Here is a 22,869-nt window from a genome sequence, read left to right as displayed (position 1 = left end):
AAATAGATCAGCCATGGTGAAATGGTGGAGCAGACTCAATGGGCTAAATGGCCTAATTCTGCTTATATAATCTTATAGTCTTATGGTCTTATTTTTACGTAACTTTGGCTAATTGGTGCTGCCACTTAATTGGGCCAAATATGTACTGGTCCCAATGTGCCCCAATTAACCAGAATCCACTGTATATATAATAATAGAGTCCTTGAATGTCCTTATGACTACTAGAGTCCTTGAAAGTGAGTCCATAGGTTGTAGAATCATTTCAGAGTCGTGATGCATGACATTATCCATGCCAGTTCCAGGGGCCTGATGGTTGTAGGGTGATAAATGTTCCTGGTGTTGTGGGATCTAATGCTCGTGAACTTCCTGCCCGATGGTATGGGCAGAGTGCATGGCCAGGATGGTGGGGTCCTGTCTGGAGTCAATACTTTGACTCTAATAGTATTTTATTCTCCCCACATCCCACCAACTCCCCCTGAGATTTTATCACTGACCCACACACTGGGGGCCAATTAACCCACTAACCCACACTTCCTTCAAATATGGGAGGAAACTAGAGGGCTCAGGGGAAACCCAAGTAGTCACAGAGAACATGCAAACTCCACACCGACAGCGCCCAAAGTTGGATCGAACCTGGTTGTCTAGAGATGTGAGGCAGCGGCTCTACCAGCTGTGTCTACCAGCAGCTCTACCAGTTGCCTCACTGCCCAGCTCCATGGAGGTTATGAAATGATAGGAAGGGCAATCAGACCATCTTTGAACTATCTGTCTGGTTAATCCCAACTCACATTCTGCACTTTCTCTAAACCCTCTTGTTCAATCTGCCTCTACTGCCCTTTGGACATCATGTTCCAATTAAATTCCATCTGCCATTCCTTGGCCCATTTCCCCAGTTCATCTAGGTCCTGATGAAATATTAGATGACCTTCTTCACTGTCCACTATGCCTTCATCTCTCCTCTCTCTGCAGGAGAACTGTTCCTCTCCCCTCAGGTTCATGTCCCTATTGACCCTCAAAAACTTTTATCAATCACCCACAGAAAGCATCACGGCTTGTGTAGCAACTGCTCTGTCTATGGCTGCAAGAAATTAGAGTTTTTGACACAGCTCAGCACATCACAGGAACCAGCCTCCCCTCCATGCACTCAGTCTTCTCTTCTTGCTGACTCGGTAAAGCATAATCAAAGACCCCACTCACCCTGTAGATTCTGGCTTCTCCTCTTCTCCCCCCCCCCTCCACCACAATCAAATAGAAGATACAAAATCCTGAAAGTATGTAGCTCAAGGACAGCTTCTACCCCACTGTTATAAACCTATTGAGCAGTCCCCTAGGATGTTAAGATGGACTCTTGACCTCAGACTACCTAATTATGACCGTTCACCTTATTGTCTGACAACACTGCACTTCCTCTAACTACAACACTTTATTCTGCTTTCTATTAAAGTTTTGCCTTGTACTACCTTGATGCTCTGTTAATGAATGACTTGTAATGAAACTTTTGAATGACTACTGTCCAGTGGCCCTGACCCTAGAGACACTGGTCCTGGCTCACCTCCGACCTTTGGTCAGATCAGTCCTCGCAGTTTGCCTACCAGGAGCACTTTGGAGTCGATGATGCTGTTCACAACCTGCAAAACAAAGCCTACTCCCATTTGGATAAGCAGGGTAGCACTGTGAGGATCATGTTGTTCGATTTCTCAATACCATACAGCCCTCATTGCTGGGGGAAAGCTCCGTGCAGTGGTGGTTGACACTTCCATTGTATCCTGGATAATGGACTACCTGACTGGCAGACCACAGTTTGTGCAGCTTCAGAGCTGTGTGTCAGACATGGCTGTAAGCCGCACTGGGGCCCACAGGGATCGGTATTGGCTCCCTTCCTGTTTACTGAGTCAACCCTATAGCCAGTGAAGTGATGACCTCTCTTGTTAGACTGTTTCAAGTAACTTATTTTTTATTCTTTCTTTCTTCTCTTCTAATATGTGTATGTCTGTGCACTTGTAATGCTACTGTGACACCGTAATTTCCTTTGGGATCAGTAGAGTATCCATCTAATACAAGACAAGCTTTACACTGTATCTCACTGTGACAATAGTAAGCTCATTAACCAATGGCAACAGGTCAGTGAGGGAACCTCCTCTTGATTCTCTCCTCCCATCCTCCCTCAGCTAATGATTCAGGGTTTTTTATGAGCACTAAGTGTGGCATCGAAGACCCTTTCTTACTACTACCATCAAGCAGGAGGTACTAGTCCCTCAATATATGTGACAATAATAAACCAATTTATCTATTTAGCAAACCCTTTTGATTCAAGTCCTTGGGTCAAAGACATTCCTGCCATTGGAAGCAGCTGAACCTCATCGTGCCAACAACTTTGTTAAATTTTTATGTAACAATATTATTCTATTGTATAGCAGGAAAACGAGCCCTTTGGCCCATCGTATCCATACTAATCTTCCATTTCCCATCACCCCTAATCCCAAAAAAACAAGTGATTAAGTTGCTCCCTTTTAAATCTTTCCCCTCTCACCTTAAGGCTATGCCCTCTAGTTTTGGTCTCCATCCTGGGAAAAAGACCCTCATGATTATATGAACCTCTAGGTCAGCATAAGGCGTAGCAGCAGAATTGGGCAGTTCAGTCCTTCGAGTCCTCCACCATTCCCTCATGGCTGATTTATTATCCCTCTCAACCCTATTTTCCTGCCCTCTCCTTCTAACCTTTGATGCCCTTACTAATCAAGAACCTATCAGCCTATCAAGCCTTAAATATACCCAATGACTCAGCCACCACAGCTACCTATGGCAAAGAAGTCCACAGAATCTACACCATCTGGCTAAAGAAATGGTTCCTCCTCTCTGATCTAAATGGTTGTGCTTCAGTTCTGAGTCTGTGCCCTCTGGTCCTAGACTACCCCACATAGGAAATATCCTCTGCACATCCACTCATCATGGCCTTTCATTATTCGATATTTCACTGAGATCTCCCCTCAATCTTCTCGCCCCTCAGCCTCCTCTTCCAGGGAAAATATTCCCAGCCTGTCCAGTCTGTCTGATAACTCAGGCCCTCCAAGGCCAGTAATATTCCTGTGAACCATCTCTGTAAACTTTCCAACTTAATGAATTCCTCTTACAGCTAGACAACAGAACTGCACTAAATACCCCACCAACAACTAGAATATGAAAACAAGGATATAATGCTCAGGGTTTGTAAGGCATTGGACAGACTACATTTGGAATATTGTCAGCCATTATGGGTCCCTTATCAAAGAAAGGATGTGCTAGCTTTGGAGAGGGTCCAAAGACCATTCACGAGAATGATCCTTTAGGTTAGGTGGAGAAGGCTGGAGAATGGGGTTGAGAGTGATAATAAATCAGCCATGATAGAATAGCAGAGCAGACTCAATGGGCTGAATGGTCTAATTCTGCTCCAATGTTTTATGGTCCTAATATCTCATATAGCTGTAACATGACATTTCAACTCTTGTATTCAGTGCTCCAAATGATGAAGGTTGTGTACCAAATAGCTTCTTCACCACCTGTGTTTCCACTTTCAGGGAACTATGTACTTGTATCTTAGGGTCTCACTGTTCCTTAACACTATCCAGGGCCCTAACCCTTACTGTGCAAGTTATTTCTTGGTATAATGCTATTGGTATAATATCCTTGCATACTTGTGCAAAAGATAAGGCTGAGGCATTTGCAACAATCTTCAGTCAGAAATGCCAAGTAGATCATCCAGCTCGGCCTCCAGAAGTCTCCAACATCCCAGATGTCAGTATCCGATTCGATCCATGTGATATCAATAAATGGCCGAAAGTACTGGATACTGTAAAGACTATGGGCCCAGACAAAATCCCGATAATAGTCCTGAAGACTTGTGCTCCAGAACTTGCCGCACCACTAGCCAAACTGTTCCAGTACAGCTCCCAACACTGGCATCTACCCGGCAATGTGGAAAATTCCCCAGACACGTCCTGTACAGAAGAAAGAGGACGTCTAACCCAGCCAATTACTGGCCTATCAGCCTACTCTCAATCATCAACAAAGTAATGGAAGGAGTCATCAACAGAGCTATCATGCAGTACCTACTTGGCAATAACCTGCTTATGGATGCCCAGTTTAGGTTCCATCAAGGTCACTCAGATCCTGACCTCATCGTCTCCTTGGTCCAAACATCAACCAAAGAGCTAAATACTAGAGGTGAGGTGACAGTGATAACCCTCAGCATCAAGGCAGCATTTGACCGAGTATGACATCAAGGCGCCCTAGCTAAAATGGAGTTAATGGGACTTAGGGGGAAAACCCTACACTGGTTGGAATCATACCTTACACGAAGAAAGATGGTTGTGGTGGTAGAGGTCAATCATCCCATCCTCAGGACATCACTGCAGGAGTTCCTCAGGGAAGTGTCCTAGAACCAATCATTTCAGTTGCTTCATCAATGACCCTCCTTTCATCATAAGGTCAGAAGTGGGGATGTTTGCAGATGACTGCTCAATGTTCTGCACCATTCCTGATTCCTCAGATAGTGAAGCAATTCATACCCAAATGCAGCAGGACCTGGACAATATCCAGGCTTGGGCTGACAAGTGGCAAGTGATGTTTGAGCCACGCAAGTGCCAGGCAATGACCATCTACAACATGAGAGACACTAACCATTGTCCCTTGATATTCAGTGGCATCACTATCAATGAATCCCCTACCATCAACATCCTGGGGGTTACCATTGATAGGAAACTGAACTGGTCCACCAATATAAACTCCATGGTTACCAGAGAAGGTCAAAGGCTAGGAATCCTGCAGCATGTAACTTGCCTCCTGACTCCCCAAAGCCTGTCCACCATCTACAAGGCTCAGGTCAGGAGTGTAATGGAATACTCATCACTCGCCTGGATGAGTGTAGCTCCATCAACACTCCAGAAGCTCGACACCAGCCAGTACAAGGCAGCCCACTCAATTGGTACCCCTTCCACAAGCATCCAGTCCCTCCATCATCAATGAACAGTTGCAGCAGTGTGTACTATCTACAAGATGCACTACAACAACACACCAAAGTTCCTAAGGCAGCACCTTCCACACCCACGACCACTACCATCTAGAAGGACAAGAAAAGCAGATACTTGGGAGCACCATCAAGTATCCCCCTCCAAGTCACTCATCATTCTGACTTGGAAACATATCGCCATTCCTTCATTGTTGCTGGGTCAAAATCATGGAATTCCCTCTCTAACAGCACTGTGAGTGTACCTTCACCTCAGGGACTGTAGCGGTTCAAGAAGACAGCTCATCAGCACCTTCTCAAGGGCAACCAGGGAGGGGCAGTAATTGCTGGCTTAGCTGGCAATGCCCACATCCGTAAATGAATAAATCATTTCTTAAAAATAAAATTATCTGACATTCATTGGCCCATTCCCCAGTCCATCTAGGTCCTTATAATCTGAGATAACCTTCATCATAGAGTCCTGGATCACTGCAGCACAGAAACATACTCCTGAGCCCATCCTGTCTATTCACTGCCCACTATACCACCATCTCTTCTTTCACTGCGTCCACTCCCTTTCCAAAAATCACAGGATGGACTCACCTGTGTGTCGGCCTCCATGTTTTTGGGGTCCTGAGTCTTGTCATACTCCTCTCCCATAAGCGGCACGGTGACGAAGGGGTCTTTGAAGAGATTGTCCTCTTGGTGAACTTGGTAGCCAGTCAGGACAGAGGACGTGTTAGAATTTCCAGACCGAGGGAAGAAACTTCCCTCCTTTTCATCATTCGGGTGGCTGGAACAGAGGTGGTAGTTTAGATTAGAGGCTCAAGGGCACATAGGGGCTGAAGGTGACATGAAGGAGTAATGAGGGCCTGGGTGTTAGGGTTCAAAGCTCCATGAGAGTCCAGAAGTTGAGGCCAAAGGTAAAGCCCATGAACAGCAAGTCCTGGGGTGAAGTCCAAGGTTAAATGCGCGATATCTATGTATCTGAGACTCTGGGACCAAGGACTGGAGACCTGGAAATGGTTTGTCCTGGAGTTGGAGACCTGTGTGTGTTGGTGGAAGGGATGGGATAGGGACTTGTTGTTGGTGCCAGAATGTGTGGCAACATTTGTGGGTTGCCCTCGGTACATTCTTGTGTTGTGTTAGTCACTAACCAAAGCAATGCATTTCACTGTATATTTTAATATACATCTGAATCTTTTAGCTGTATACAAGTGTGCTCTGCCATCCATTAGAATTCATGGATCTTCTACCTCATCACCATCTTCCTGCACTATTCTCATCTCCCTTGACTCTCTAATGTCAAAAAACTATCAACCTCTGTTTGAATAAACTTAATATCTGTATCTCCGCCAATCACTGGGTTAGTAAATCCCAAAGATTCATTGCCCTCTGAATGAAAAAAAAGAATCTCCTTGGTCCTAAATGGGCTGTCCTTTATTCTGTAAATGTTAATACTGACTCTTTATAAGGCATTGGTCAGACTGCTCTTGGAGTACTGTGAGCAGTTTTGTGTCCCTTACTGAAGAAAGGATGTGCTGGCAGTGGAGAGGCTCAGAGGTGGTTCATGAGAGTGATCCCAGGAATGAAAAGGTTATCGTATGAGGAGTGTTTGATCATGCTGGGACTGTACTCACTGGAGTTTAAAAGAATGAGGGGGGATCTCATTGCAACTGAATATTGAATGGCCTAGATAGAGTGGATGTAGAGAAAATGTTTCCTATATTTGTGGAGTCTAGGACCAAAAGGCACGGCCTCAGAATAGAAGAGATGAGTTGTGCAGGAATTTCTTCAGCCAGTGTGTAGTGAATCTGTGGAATTCATCGTCACAGATGGCTGAAGAGGTAAGTCTTTTGCTATATTTAAAGCAGGGGTCAATATGTTCTTGTTTAGTAAGAGCGTCAAAGGTTACGGAGAAAAGGCGGGAGAATGGGGTTGAGAGAGAAAATAAATCATAATCGTGTGGTAAAGCAGACTCGACGGGCCTAATTCTGCTCCAGTGTCTTATGGTATCCTGGTTCTAAACTTTGCAGCCAGGGAGACATCCTCCCCATATCCAGTCTGTTGAGTCCTGTAAGATCATCCTAAGGTTCACTTAACTCTCATCCTTCTGAACCCCTTGATTAGGTTCCAGTTTGGGCATCCATAATCTTTTACATAAATGCCAATAACACATCAATTCCAGCCTGTAACTCATACCCAACCATTGTTGTTTTATAATTAATTCCATCATGAAACATTCAATAAGATTACTGCCTCTAACCTATATGGGGATCTGTATTCTATATATAATTCCCCTAACACTTTGGTTAGATCCCAGCCCATAACACTCCTGGGATCTAGTATTCTTAAGAGAAAGCCCCTGAAAACATCAATTAGATCTCAACATGAAACTAACATCCAGTTATGTGTTATTCTATGCAAACCCCCTGAAACCACGGGTTTGATCAGCTTATAACCCACTCTTGGGAATCTGAATTGTTGATCCCAGACTATAACCCATTCCTGAGAATCTGCTTTTCTACATATAAATGAACCAGAACCCCTGGATTAGATCTCAGCCTGTAACCCCTTCCCAGGATCTATCTTGTATATAAAACCTCCAGATCTGTTATTCTATATTTAAAACCCCCTTGGATTAAATCCCAGCATGTAACCCACTCCCTCTTTATAAATCTGGATTAGAGCCCACGCTGCGGATCTGTCATTCTACATATAATCCCCTGAACCTCTTGTTTAGATTCCCTCAATGCTCATGGACTCAGCTCCAAGTGCAGTCAATGTGTCCCATACTCGTACCTGTGTTTGACCAGTAAGGCTTTCAGTACGTTAGTTCTGTCCTCGGCTTTGATCTGGTCCGTGATGACCATGGTTTCCACCACGAGATGAGCAATTCCAGGTAAAGTCTTCTGCTCCAGGTCCAACAGCACTGCCCCTGTGACAGTCATGGATCAGATTATACCAGATGAGCTTTATTTGTTACATGTGCATCAAAACACACTGTCAGGCCTACACAGGTAGGCAGCTCCTAATCTCCATCCAACTAACAAGAGTCACCTGCTACTCATTTCCAAATCATCACCTGCTGTCTATTAGAACTCAGCTCTCATCCACAGTCCTTGTTTGCCCATTGAACTTGCCAGCCTCAACCAGTTGCTCCTAACCAGCCTTGTTGCCTTATATCTGTTCTCTCTTGTTTGGTGGCCCTTTGTGGCTTGTTGCTTGGCAGTTTGTTATTAAAGTTATCGCTCACTGCTTAATCATCTCTGCTGCTCTGCTTTTGGGTCAAGCTCCTCTACATTTCCCGACACCCACAGTGAAAGATTTTGTTTTGCACCAATGACCAAACCAGTCTAAGGTTGAGCAGTTGGGAACAGCCCATAAGCATTGCCATGCTTTCTGCACCAATGTAGCATACCTACAACTTACTAACCCTAACCTATACATCTTAGGAATATGGGAGGAAACCACAGCACTTGGAGGAAACCCACGCAGTCACAGGGAGAATATATAGTACAAACTCCTTACAGACAGCAGTGGTAATTGAACCTGGGCCACTGGCACTGTAGGGCATTAAAGATTAGCTTTATTTGTCACATGTACATCAAAACATATGGTGAATTGCATCGTTTGCATCAGCAGCCAAGACAATCCAAAGATGTGTTGGGGGCAGCCTGTAAGTATCACCATGCTTTATGCACTGAATTAGTATGCCCACAACTCACTCACCCTAACCTGCACATCTTTGACAGACAGACAGACAGACATATTTTATTGATCCCGAGGGAATGTGGGAAGAAACCAGAATGCTTGGAGAAAACCCACACGGTGACAAGGAAAACATAGAAACTCCTTACAGACAGCAGTGGGAATTGAACTCAAAGTGGTATGCTCACTACTATGCTACCATACTGTCCTGTTAATATACATTGATGTTGGGAGCATCGAGGACATCTTCAACTCTTGGTGCCTCAAGAAGGCAGCATTCATCACTGAGGACCCTCGCCATCCAGGACATGCCCTCTTCTCATAACTACCATTGCAAGGAGGTAAATGAGCCTGATGGCACACACTCAACTTCCTAGTACCAGCTTCTTCCTCTCCACCATCAGATTTCTGGACAGTTCATGAACCCGTGAACACTACCTCACTAATCCTTTTCTTTGCACTATTTATTTTGCAATTTATAGTAACACTTTATCTTTGCACTGCATTGCTTTTGCAGAATAACAACACAATAGTGACACATCACAGTAGCTTCATGCTTTAAAGTGTCAGCAATCGGAGTCACTTTCCACCACTGTCTGTAAGGAGTTTGTATGCTCATCCCATGTTGTGTGTGTTTTCTCTGGGTGTACTCCAGTTTCGTCCCACATTCCAAAGACACGGTTTGCGGTTGGGGTTGGTGAGTTGTGGCATGCTATTTTGGTACCAGAAGCATGATAACACTTGCCAGCTGACCAAGCACAGTCTTGGACTGTGTTGGTTGTTGACACGAATGGTGCATTTCGAGGGACATGTGACACACAAAGCTAACCTTTGTCTTTATCAAATCAAATTTCACATCATCTAAGTCCAGAATAGTAAACCTGATTTGGATTCTGACTCCTGTTGACTCAATGACCTTGATGATGGAGTGGCCTTATGATGGAAGGGTTGGCTAAGTCAGTGAGTTGGGGCTGACCTTGAGCGATGGTCTTCCTCAGCTCCAGTAGACTCCGGAAGGTCAATGAGGCCACGTGCGGCTTCCCCCACCGGTCTGTCTCTGACTCCACGTCCTCCTCGAACTTGATCCACCGTGCTGTCTCCTGCCAGGTCATCTCATTGTTCTTGCCCACTACCAGCTCGTTCAGCTCGACAAAGACCTGCACAAAGGCACGGAGACAGGGCTGTGGATAAGGGGGTGGAAAGCAATGAACCCACCTCCCCACTCTCTAAATTGGCCAGGCAGGTCAAAGTTCTGCAGCACAGGAGCAAGCCTCTTCGCCCAACTCGTCTGAGTTGGTATGGCCCATCACCATCTGCTACGGAGGCATGGGATTGTAAGAGGCTGCAAAGAGTTGTAGACTCAGTCAGCCAAGTCCACCTGGGCACTAGCCTCCACTACTGAACATTACTTCAAAAGGTTCATTCATCATTAAGAACCAACACCATCTGGGACATACCCTCTTCTCATTACTATCGTCAGAGAGGAGGCAGAGGAGCCTGAAGACACATACTCAATGTTTTAGAACAGCTTCTTCCTCTCTGCCATCAGGTTTCTGAATGGTCCATAATCCATATCTTGTTATTCCTCTTTTGCACTATTTATTCATTTATTTTTATTGTAATAATTATTTATTTTTATATTACTGTACAACTGCCTCAAATTTCATGACCAATGCCAGTGATATTGACCCTGAATCTGATTCTGACCAAGCTTCCTTCCTGGGCTACTTCCATTTGTCTGTATTTGGCCCATATCCCTCGAAACTTTTCCTGTCCAAATATCTTTTAGATGTTGTAATGATACACCCAACTCTACCATCTCCTCTGTCAACTTGTTCCACACATACCCACAAACCCCCTGTGTGGAAAAGCTTGCCTCTCGAGTCCACTTTAAATCTTTCCCATCTCACATTAATCCTGTACCCACAAGCCTCTGTCTGTATCCAGCTTACCAACCAACCCAGAAACCTCCATATCTAGCACATCATTCTCTGTAATGTTGGGATTAGAGCACAAAATGCATCTGTCCCTCCCGCCACTCTCAGTTTTCTGTGAGGATCTATGTTAGTCCCACTCATCCCACCTAGCAAGGGGCACATGTGCTACACCTGCTCCTACACCTCATCTCTCACCACCATCAGGGCCCTAAACAGTCCTTCTGGGTGAGCCAACTGTTCACCTGTGAGTCTGTCAGCGTCATCTACTGTACCTGGTTCTCCCAGTGCAGCACCCTCTACGTTGATGTGACCCAATGTAGACTGGGGAGGACAGCTTTGTTGAGCACCTTTTTCCAGACAGAAACAAAAGGCAGGATCTCCTAGTGGCCACCCATTTCAATTCAACTTCCCATTCCCACTTGACATGTCGATCTATGGCCTCCTCTACCATCATGATAAGGCCACACTCAGGTTGGAGGAGTAACATCTCATATTCGGACTGGGTAGCCTCTAACTTGATGGCATGCTGGTTGATTTCTTGAACTAATGGTAATTTCTCACCCCTCCCTTTTCTCTCTTTTTCTACTCCTCATTCTGATTTCCCTCTCAGCACTTCTCACCTGCCCATCATCTCCCTTTGGTGATCCTCCTCCTTTCCTTTCTTCCATGGTCCACTCTCCTTCTTCTTCAGCTCTTTTCCACCTTCCAGCTTGTACTCCTCCCCCTCCCACCACCTTCTTATTCTGACCTCTGTCCCTTTCCTTTCTAGTATTAATGAAAGATTGACTGTATTCCTCTCCAAGAATGCTGCTTGGCTTGCTGAGTTCACCAACATTTTGTGTGTTGCTGTTAATCCTGTACACTTTAGCTTTGCACTCCTCTACTCTGGGGAAAAGACTGAAGCCATTCATCGTATCAACACCCTTGTGAATTCGAGAAAATGTTGCGGAGTGCAGTATGGTGCTCCCTACCTCGTGGGGCTTCCGGTCTTGCTGAATCTTCTTCACACTGGGCACTGGCATCTTGCTACCCTTTTTACTCATTTGCCCTCTTGAAGGTTTCTTGACCAGATGCCGACGAACTCCAGGGTTGTCCTCAAACCTGTGGCCTATGGGTGAAGAGAGAAACATGAAGTCAGTCTGCTCAGAAACATGAAGTCAGTCTGCTCAGAAACAGGCCCTTCAGCCAACCTCCACCCTGACCAGCAACCACCTGTCCACCGCCCATTTACTAGAGTCCTACACGGACCCTGTTTTGTTCTACCCCCATTCTCCTTAAAGGAGACTTGGCCATGCATGTGATAGAAAAATTTGAAGGGATATGGCCAAATGGGATTAGCACATATATTTGTTGTGGACTGGTTGGGCCAAAAGGCCTGTTTCCATGCTGTGACATAATAAGCATGGAAACTCACCCACCCCTAACCTACTACACACAGCCCTCAGATTCTGCCATTTACCTCCATACATAATACATAGAACAGTATGGCCCTTTGGTTTATGATGTTATGCCAACACAGTTAATCTAATCCTTCCCAGCCTATAACCCTACATTTTTCTATCATCCATATCTCTCTATATCCCCCATGTATCAGCCTCTACCTCCACCCCCAGTTGGGTGTTCCACATACCCACCACTCTGTGTAATAAACTTAACTCTGTCATCTCCTTTAAACTTATCTCTGCTCATACTAAAGTGGACATTCACTGGTTTTGGCCATTGCTCCCCTGAGAAAGAAGTGCTGACTGTCCACTCTCTCTATGGATTTCATAATTTTGTACATCACTATCAAGTCGCCCCTCATCCTCTTTCACACCAAAGAGTGCTTGCTCAACCTTTCCTCATAAGACATGTTTTCTAATATATCTTATGGGGGTACAATTGACAGTGGCCAATGAACTCAACCAATTGACAAGTCTTTGGGATGTGGGAGGAAAGTGCAGTGTAGAAGGTTGCCGTAGGTTACAACAAGACATTGATAGGATGCAGAGCTGGGCTGAGAAGTGGCAGATGGAGTTAAACTCAGAAAGTTGAATACAGGATTAATGGCAGGATTCCTAACTGTGTAGACGAACAGAGGGATCTTGCCATCCATGTCCAAATATCCCTTAAATTTGCTGTACAGATTGACATAGTTATTAAGAAGGTGTGTGGTATATAGACCTTCATTAGTGAGGGGATTGAGTTCAAAAGCCACAAGGTAATATTGCATCTCTATGAAACTCTGGTTTAACCATACTTGGAATTTTGTGTTCAATTCTGTTCACTTTATAGAGGGTGCAGAGGAGATGTACCAGGATACTGCCTGGATTAGCCAGCATGTTTTATGAGAATAGGTTGTGTGAGCTAGGGCTTTTCTCTTTGGAGTGTAGGAGGAAGAGTGGTGATTTTATAGAGGTTTACAAGAGATAAGAGTCATAGATCGAGTGGATAGCCAGAGACTTTTTTCCAGGGTGGAAGTGGCATACAGAACTGGGGTATAATTTTACGGTGGTTGGAAGAAAGTATAGCGGGGATGTCAGGGGTAAGTTATTTTTTTACACACAGAGCAAGCAATGTGCTGCTGGGGTGGTGGTAGAGGCAGACATTGGGGAGTTTTCAGAGACTCTTAGATGGACAAATGGATGTGGTGCACACGCTCATCAATGGTGCTGAAGTCAAAAAGGTTCAGAGCTTCAAGTTCCTACAAATAAACATCTCCAGCAGCCTGTCCTGGTCCAACCATGTAGACATCACAGCTAAGAAAACCTCTGCTTCCTCAGGAGGCTGAAGGAATTTGGTATGTCCCCTTCGACCATCAGCAATTTTTATTAATGCACCATAGAAAATATCCTATTCAGTATCATAACAATTTGTTATGGCAATTGCTCTGTCTGTGACCACAACAAAACTGCAGAAAGTTTTGCATACAGATTTACACCACACGGAAATCAGTATCCCTTCTACAGACACTGTCCACACCTCTCATTACCTTGGTAAAACTGACAGCATAATCAACTACCCCCACCCACCCCATTCTCTCGTCTCCCCTCTCCCATCAGCAGAAGATGCAAAAGTCTGAAAGCACATACCACTATGTTCAAGGACAGGGTCTATCCCGTCATAAGACAATTGAACAGTCCCCTAGTGCAGTAAGATGGATTCTTGACCTCACAATCTACCTCATTATGACCTTGCATCTTGTTGTCCACCTGCACTTCACTTTCTCTGTAACTGTAACTCATTATTCTGCATTCTGTTATTGTTTTCTCTTGCTCTACCTCAATGCATTGTTGTAATGAAATGGCTGGTATGCAAAAAATTTTTTCCACTGTAACTCAGTGCATGAGACAATAATAAACCAGCTCCTCCAGTTAACCAATATTAACAAAGTTTAAAGAAAATTTATAGAACATAGAACACTATAGCATAGCAAAAGCCCTTTGGCCCACAATGTTGTGCCAACATTTTAACCTAAATTGAGGGATCAATTTAACCCTCCCTCCTGCATAACTCTCCAGTTTTCTATAATCCATATGCCTACTGTATACAGGAGTTTCTTAATTTTTCCTAATAAAACTCTCTACCACTACCCCTGGCAGTGTAAAAATTCTACTTCTGCTCTCTCATATTTGCCATTTCTGCCCTGGAACAAAGTCTCTGGCTGTCCAGTTGATATAAACCTTATCATCTTGTACACCTCTATCTGTATTGTACTGTGCTGTTATGGTCTATGTTTTTGTAACACCCCTAGTGTTCAAGTGTATTGTTGCTATCAGCAGCCATACCATAAGACCATAAGATATAGGAGCAGAGGTAGGCCATTTGGCCCATCAAGTCTGCTCCGCCATTCAATCATGGGCTGATCAAGTTCTTCCAGTCATCCCCACTCCCCTGCCTTCACCTCATACCCTTTGATGCCCTGGCTAATCAAGAACCTATCAATCTCTGCCTTAAATACACCCAATGACTTGGCCTCCACAGATGCTCATGGCAACAAATTCCACAGATTTACTATCCTCTGACTAAACTAATTTCTCCACGTCTCTGTTCTAAATGGATGTCCTTCAGTTCTGAAGTCGTGCCCTCTTGCCCTAGACTCCCCGACCATGGGAAATAACTTTGCCATATCTAATCTGTTCAGGCCTTTTAACATTCTGAATGTTTCTATGAGATCCCCCATCATTCTCCTGAAATCCAGGGAATACAGCCCAAGAGATGCCAGACGTTCCTCATACAGTAACCCTTTCATTCCTGGAATCATTCTCGTGAATCTTCTCTGAACCCTCTCCAATGTCAGTATATCTTTTTTTTTTCTAAATCTTTTTATTAGTATTAGTAATATGGACAGAATACAAATGATATATTGATAAAGAAATTACCAACATACACATTCCATTACATATGAAAAAAAACATACATAATAGTTACAATATATATGAGTTTACCAAGACCTAAGCCATAATATATATGTATGGACATAGTAAATCTAAATATTTCATAATGTATAATATAAAGAAAACAGAAAAGGAAAGAAAAAAAAACAAAAAAAAATTTTTATAATGCAAAGCTAGCTAATCTAATAACTATAACTAATAAGTAATTAGTAATACACTAATACAATTTAAGGTCGTACATAGGGCCCATATGTCCAAGGATAAATTAGCTCGTTTTTACTCTCATATAAGTCCTATTTGTGATAGATGTCATTCTGAAATTGCGTCTTTAACTCATATGTTTTGGTCGTGTTCATTTTTGGAGAAATATTGGAAAGATATTTTTGATATTATTTCTGCGGTTTTGAATATCGATTTACAACCTCATCCTATTACCGCAATTTTTGGTTTACCAATGTTAGACTCACTGCATTTATCTTCTTCAGCCCGTCGAATGATTGCATTTCTAACTCTGATGGCTAGAAGATCTATATTGTTGAATTGGAAAGAAATTGATCCTCCCACTGTATTTAATTGGTTCTCTCAAACTATGTTATGCTTAAATTTAGAAAAAATTAGAAGTGGTACTTTTGAGACTTCTATTAAATTTGAAAAGTTATGGAGACCATTTATTCAACATTTTCATATGATGTAATATGACCCTGTGCCAAGTTCATTTGATTTCTCAGCTTTTAGCTTATGTATTTTGAGAGGACCGGAAGTGACGGCATTGATGAATACTTATTTTTGTGAGATATTATAAACAGCCCCCCTTTTTTTTTCTTCTCTTTTTTTTTGTTTCTTTTTTTTTATTACTTATTAGTTATAGTTATTAGATTAGCTAGTTTTGCATTATAAATTTTTTTTTGTTTATATCTTTTCCAAAATGAAGAGCCCAAACTGTACACAGGGTATAAGTTCCATGAAGATTAGCTTTTTTTAACAGCAGCACAGTAGAACATATATTTAGTGACCACTTTATTAGATACACTGATGCAAATATCTATTCAGCCAATCACATGGCACCTACTCAATGCATAAAAAGCATGCAGACATGGTCAAGAGGTTCAGTTATTGTTCAGACCAAACATCAGAATAGGGAAGGGATGTGATCTAAGTGACTTTGACTATGGAATGATTGTTGGTGTCAGATGGGGTGGTTTGAGTATCTCAGAAACTGCTGATCTCCTGAGAATTTCATGCACAACAGTCTACAGAGAATGGTGCGAGAAACAAAAACATCCAGCAAGTAGCAGTTCTGTGGGTGAAAATGCCTCATTAATGAGAGAGGTCAGAGGAGAATGGCCAGACTGGTTCAAGCTAATAGGTTCAAGCTAACAGTGACTTAAATAACCACACGTTTCAACAGCGGTTTGCAGAAGAGCATCTCTGAATGCACAACACTTCAAAACTTGAAGTGGATGGGCTACAGCAGCAGAAGACCATGAACATGCACTCAATGGCCACTTTATTAGGTACAAGAGGTTCCTATTAAAGTGGTGAGTGAGAGTGAAACATTACAGCACAGTACAGGCTCTTTCAATGTTGTGCTAACCTTTTAACCTAATCCATGATCAATCTAACCCTTCCTTCCTACATAGCCAAACATTGCATGTGTGCCCTTCTAAGAGTTTCTTATTAGAACATAGAATTTGAAGGTACATTTAATGTGGAAATGTAGGATATAGACATCTACATAGAATGTAGACTCCTGCTACAAACACATTTTTGAGGATTTTAGAGAGAAGAGACTGCAAGACACTGGAATCTGGAGCAACAAACAAGATGCTGGAGGAACTCAACGAGTCAGGCAGTATCTGTGGTGGGAAATGGACGGTGAGGCTATGACTGAAGTGTGGAGTAGACTTTGTGGACCTGCCAGTTCATTTGGATTGGTGTTCCAGATGAGGAGCCTGCCATCTGCGCTCCTCTCTAAGGACTCTGTTACCCTTCTCACCAGAAATCATAAATCAAAGATACCACCCAACCCATACATTCTGATTCAGATTCAGACTTAGATTCAAGTTTATTTATCACATGTACACCAAAACAATGAAATGTGCTGTTTGCATTAACAACCAACACACCCAAGGATGTGCTGAGGTAGCCTTCTAGTATCAACACACATTCTGTCATCATCATAACATGCCCCCAGTGTTCAGCAGGACAATACAACCAGGGCAACAAGACAACAATAGCAAGACAAGTCCCTTCCCCAACACTGAGTTACTCCAGCCTCTTGAGTGGATTTGATGGACCTGCTGGACAGTTCCTGTCGGTTCATTCAGTTTGGCAATTCCAGGTTGGGAATCCTCCCACAATATACAAAAACCACAGCAAACTGTCAGGACAGCAAAGAGGGTCTTTGGCTGCAGCCTACCATCACTGCAGGACTTGTATGTGTCCAGGACAAAGAAGTGAGCGGGTAAATTATTGCAGACACGACCCACCCTGCAAACTGCCTTTTCCAAAAGCTCCTTTTTGGAAAGTGCTGTAGGCCTATTAAAATAAAATTTAATGCCATTTTAAGAGTTTCTGCCTCCAGGCTGTTAATCTGATCAACCAGTCTAGTTCATCCCTACCCCCCCCCCCCCAAACCTTCTATCTATTATCCCCATCAATACATGGCACTCTAAACACTTTAAACCACTTTATGATATTGTTTACATTGTAAATACAAGCTGGTATTTATGTGTTTATGCACATTTTGTTCTATATCTGTACTTCTAACTTTATATCATTTAATTGGATAGCCAGAGTTTTTTTCCAGGGCAGAAAAGGCTAGTACAAGGAGGAATAATTTTGAGGTGATTGAAGGAAATTATAGAGGGAGGGGGTTATGTCAGAGGTATGTATTTTTTAACTGAGAGAGGTGGGTGTATGGAGCACCCAGCTAGGGGTGGTGGTAGAGGTGGAGATATTACGGGTATCTAAGAAATTCCTAGGTAGGCAGATAGATGACAGAAAAATAGTCCATGTGCGATGGAAGGGGTTGACTGGTCTAAGACTAGGTTAAAATGTTGGTGCAGCACTGCGGGCTGATGGGCCTGTACTGTTCTATAACACTTTATCTTTATAACTGTTGAACGTTATTTTTTTTGGTGCATGTCGCTCCACACACCACAGGAAATTCCTAACACGTGTAAATAGCTATGGTGAATAAAGCTGACCCTTGATCCTTAACCTTCACTCCCTGTGTACTGGTGGAGGAACCCTGCCCCACTCCTGCACTGCGTCCCAAGCTGCTCAATGTACGCGGGAGCCCACATCAGTCCGACCGCTGGTGGAACTTGCCCAGAAATCTTGCATGTGACTCTTTCCGCTGGCACACACCAAGGAAATTGATGGGGTGGGGATCTCAATCAGCTTACTGACCATCTCCAAGTACCTCCCATGCATGAAATTACGTTTGGATTCCAGTCATTGTTGTAATGCAGGTTGAACTCGGTGGCCAGCTGTGCACAGTAAGATCTCACCAACAGTGGACGTGGCCAGCTTTTCTCTTCCCGGCTGTGTATGAGTGGACAATTCCAATCTAGAGAACAGGGGTTTACTTTGGTCCCTCTCAATACAGACCACACCTATTTCTGTTGTTACCACCGTGAATACGCGCCCTGGTGACTCATTGGCCAAAAGCCACTGTGGGAGGTCTGGGTTGATGCAGAAAGGTGTGCTGCCTTCTACTGTCCTTTCTCTTTGATCATTGCTCTTGTTGAATGCCGTCTCCACAATGTGACACATGTGGAGATGGCTGTCTGACTCTCCACCGTCATGCTGTACCTTCACGTGCTCATTAGCTCCTCTGATGTCATAATTGGCAATTGTGTCACAGGGCAGAGTCTCTTTATCTCATTGTTACCTCCTTAAAAGCAAGGCACAGACTCCTCAGGTGTCTACCAGGGCTCCTGAACAGTCAGAAGAACTAGGCTCTGAGACTTGTTCTACCTCACTGGTATAAAACTCCTGAACAGACCTCCTATATGCTAAAGACAAACTTTTCTCCCCCAGGGAGGAAATGTCAAATGCCAGAGAACATAGCTTTAAAATGATGGGGGAAATTTAAATGTGTTTTATAGAACATTGTAGCGCAGTCCAGTTACTTAGAACCATGATGTTATGTCTCAACCTACTCTAAAATCAATCTAAACTTTCCACTCCAAAACAGCTCTCCATTCTTCTACAAACATACTTTGATCCCGAAGGAAATTGGGTTTCGTTACAGTCGCACCAACCAAGAATAGTGTAGAAATATAGCAATATAAAACCATAAATAATTAAATAATAATAAGTAAATTATGCCAAGTGGAAAGTGCCTATCTACCAGTTTATTAAATGTCCCTAATGTATCTGCCTCCAACATTCCTGGCAGGCAATAAGGTGCAAGGTCATAATGAGACAGGGTGTTCCATGTGCCCATCACTCTGTGTTTAAAAAAAATTTACCTCTAACATCCTTCCTATACTTTTTTCCAATCATTGTAAAATTATCCCTTCCCCCTCTTTCTGCTTTCTACAGGGATCGCTCCCTACGCGACTCCCTTGTCCATTCATCCCCCCCCCATCCCTCCCCACTGATCTCCCTCCTGGCACTTATCCTTGTAAGCGGAACAAGTGCTACACCTGCCCTTACACTTCCTCCCTCACCACCATTCAGGGCTCCAGACAGTCCTTCCAGGTGAGGCGACACTTCACCTGTGAGTCGGCTGGTGTGGTATACTGCGTCTGGTGCTCCTGATGCAGCCTTTTATATATTGGTGAGACCCGACGCAGACTGGGAGACCGTTTCGCTGAACACCTACGCTCTGTCCACCAGAGAAAGCAGAATCTCCCAGTGGCCACACATTTTATTTCCACATCCCATTCCCATTCTGATATGTCTATCCATGGCCTCCTCTATTTCCAAGATGAAGCCACACTCAGGTTGGAGGAACTACATCTTATATACCGGCTGGGTAGCCTCCAACCTGATGGCATGAACATTGACTTCTCTAACTTCCATTAATGCCCCTCCTCCCCTTCTTACCCTATCCCTAATATATTTAGTTTTCTCCCCCCTCCTCTCCTTTTTTTTCTCTCTCTGCCCATTCTCCATCTCCCTCTGGTGCTCCCCTCCCCCTTTCTTTTTCCCTAGGCCTCCCGTCTCATGATCCTCTCCCTTCTCCAGCTCTGAATCCCTTTTGCCAATCACCTTTCCAGCTCTTAGCTTCATCCCACCCCCTCTGGTCTTCTCCTATCATTTCGCATTTCCCCCTCCCCTCCTACTTTCAAATCTCTTACTATCTTTCTATTCAGTTAGTCCTGATGAAGGGTCTCGGCCCGAAACATCGACAGTACTTCTCCCTACAGATGCTGCCTGGCCTGCTGTGTTCCACCAGCATTTTGTGTGTGTTGCTTGAACTTCCAGCATCTGCAGATTTCCTCATGTTTGCATCATAAAATTATGCCTTCTTTATATTAGACATTCCTGCCCTGGGAAAAGTCTTTGGCTATCCACTTGATCTATGCCTCTTTTCATCTTATACACCTCTATGAAGTCACTTCTCATGCTTCTTTGTTCCAAGAGAAAGGCCTTAGCTTGCTCAACCTGTCCTCATAAGACATGCTCACTAATCCAGGCAGCATCCCGGTAAGTCTCCTCTTCACTCTCTCTGAAGCTCCCACATCCTTACTAAATGAGGTGACCAGACTGAATACAAACTCCAAGTCTCAGCCCAAACCATTGACTGTTCATTCACCTGCTGACTTCCTTTTTATTATTTATTTATTTATTAAATTTAGAAAATTACAAAGAATAAATGTGATGATAAATAGTGAGAAAAATAATATTAACCCTCCCCCCTCCCCTTAACCCTCCCCCCCTAACTCTTATCTAAAGAAAGAAAAAAAAGAGAAAGATTGCCTGGATATCGGAGGATCCCCACATGCTCCATGGAGTTCAAAATAATTTTAATATTTATTTTTACTTTCCCCAATTACTTTATAATTTCATCTTCAAAAGACCTATGTATTTAATCCTATCTTTTGTAGGTATGGGAGCCAAATTTTCAAAAATATATCATATTCATTTCTTACATTGTATGTAATTTTTTCAAGTGGAATACAACTATATATTTCATTATTCCAACAATCCATAGTTAAATATAAATCAGATTTCCAAGTAACTGCGATAACTTTTTTGGCTACAGCCAATGCAACTTTTATAAATTTTTTCTGATACTTATTCAATTTAAGTTTCGGTATTGTCCCTTCAATGTCTCCTAATAAAAATAATACTGGACTATGTGGGTGTTGTACTCCAGTAATTTGTTCCAATAAATGTCTTAGATTTATCCAAAATGGTTGAATTTTAAAATAAGACCAAGTAGAATGTAAAAAAGTACCAATTTCTTGATTACATTGAAAACATTGGTCAGACATATTTGAATTTAATCTATTTATTTTCTGTGGTGTTATATATAATTGATGTAAAAATTATATTGTATTAATCTAAGTCGAATCTCTATTGTATTTCTCATACTACCAGAACACAATCTTGACCAGTTTTTCCATCAATTTTAACATTCAAATCAGATTCCCATTTTTGTCTTGATTTATGAATTCCTGATTTAATTGTCTGTTTTTGAATCAAGTTATACATACAAGATGTAAATCTTTTAATTTTTCCTTTTTGAATTAATATTTCTAATTCACTAGGTTTTGGCATCAACATTGTTTGTCCCAGCTGTTCTCGTAAATAAGCCTTTGATTGAAAATAACAGAAAAGAGTGTTATTTGATATTTTATATTTATTTTTTAATTGATCAAACAACATCAATATACTTCAGAACAATCACCTATATATTTAATCCCCTTTTGGAACCAATTATGTAAAAGTTTATTATCCATTGTAAAAGGAATAAGCCTATTTTGAATTAAAGTTCTTTTTGCTAATAAAGATTTCTTTATCTCATCGTCCATATTTACCTTATTCCATAAATCAATCAAGTGTCTTAATATAGGAGATTCTTTTTTTTTCCCGTATCCATTTGGATTCCCAGTTATATATAAAATCTTCTGGTATGTTTTCTCCTATCTTATCTAATTCTATTCTAATCCATGCCGGTTTTTCTTCATCAAAAAAAGACGCAATAAATCTAAGTTGATTTGCTTTATAATAATTCTTAAAATTTGGAAGTTGTAACCCTCCTAAATCAAATTTACATGTCAATTTTTCCAATGATATTCTTGACATCTTTCCTTTCCAAAGAAATTTCCTTACATATTTATTCAGTTCTTGAAAAAACTTCTGAGGTAATTGTATTGGTAAAGTTTGAAATAAATATTGCAATCTAGGAAATATATTCATTTTTACAGCATTAACTCTACCTATTAATGTTATTGGTAACATCATCCATTTATCAAGATCCTCTTTTATTTTTTTTTATAATGGCAAATAATTTTGTTTATATAAATTTTTTACATCATTATCAACTCTAATAACTAAATATTTTATCCCATTTATTGACCATCGAAATTGAGTTACTAATCGAGATTGATTATAATTTCCTTTGGTAAGGGGTAAAATTTCACTTTTATCCCAATTTACTTTATACCCTGATAATTTCCCATATTCTTCCAATCTAAAAGATAATCTTTGCAAAGATTGCAATGGGTTTGTTAAATAAATCAAACACCATCAGCAAATAAATTAATCTTATTTTCTTCTTGATTAACTCTAAAGCCCCCAATGTCTGAATCTATTCTGATTAATTCAGCTAATGGTTCTATTGCCAATACAAATAAAGCAGGTGATAATGGGCAGCCTTGTCTAGTTGACCTCGTTAAGC

General features: G+C 42.2%; 1 protein-coding gene across 5 annotated transcripts in view; it reads right to left on the bottom strand.

Annotated features, from left to right (window-relative positions):
- Nucleotides 1-22,869, bottom strand: part of LOC132392954 (anion exchange protein 3-like) — a 183,181-nt gene that overhangs the window by 73,744 nt on the left and 86,568 nt on the right. For all 5 annotated transcript variants that reach the window (XR_009511696.1, XM_059967578.1, XM_059967577.1 and 2 more), the window contains exons 7-10: nt 11,601-11,737; nt 9,669-9,849; nt 7,784-7,919; nt 5,585-5,774 (exon numbers count right to left, since the gene is read on the bottom strand). Coding sequence is in view for 4 of the 5 variants with exons in the window: in XM_059967578.1 (XP_059823561.1) it covers nt 5,585-5,774; nt 7,784-7,919; nt 9,669-9,849; nt 11,601-11,737 (644 nt within the window). In the remaining variant the exon portion in view is untranslated. The remainder of the gene's footprint in view (nt 1-5,584; nt 5,775-7,783; nt 7,920-9,668; nt 9,850-11,600; nt 11,738-22,869) is intronic.

The sequence above is a fragment of the Hypanus sabinus genome, chromosome 4 (genome assembly GCF_030144855.1).
Source record: "Hypanus sabinus isolate sHypSab1 chromosome 4, sHypSab1.hap1, whole genome shotgun sequence".
NCBI classification, from domain to species: Eukaryota; Metazoa; Chordata; class Chondrichthyes; order Myliobatiformes; family Dasyatidae; genus Hypanus; species Hypanus sabinus.
This window is presented reverse-complemented; position numbering and strand designations above follow the sequence as displayed.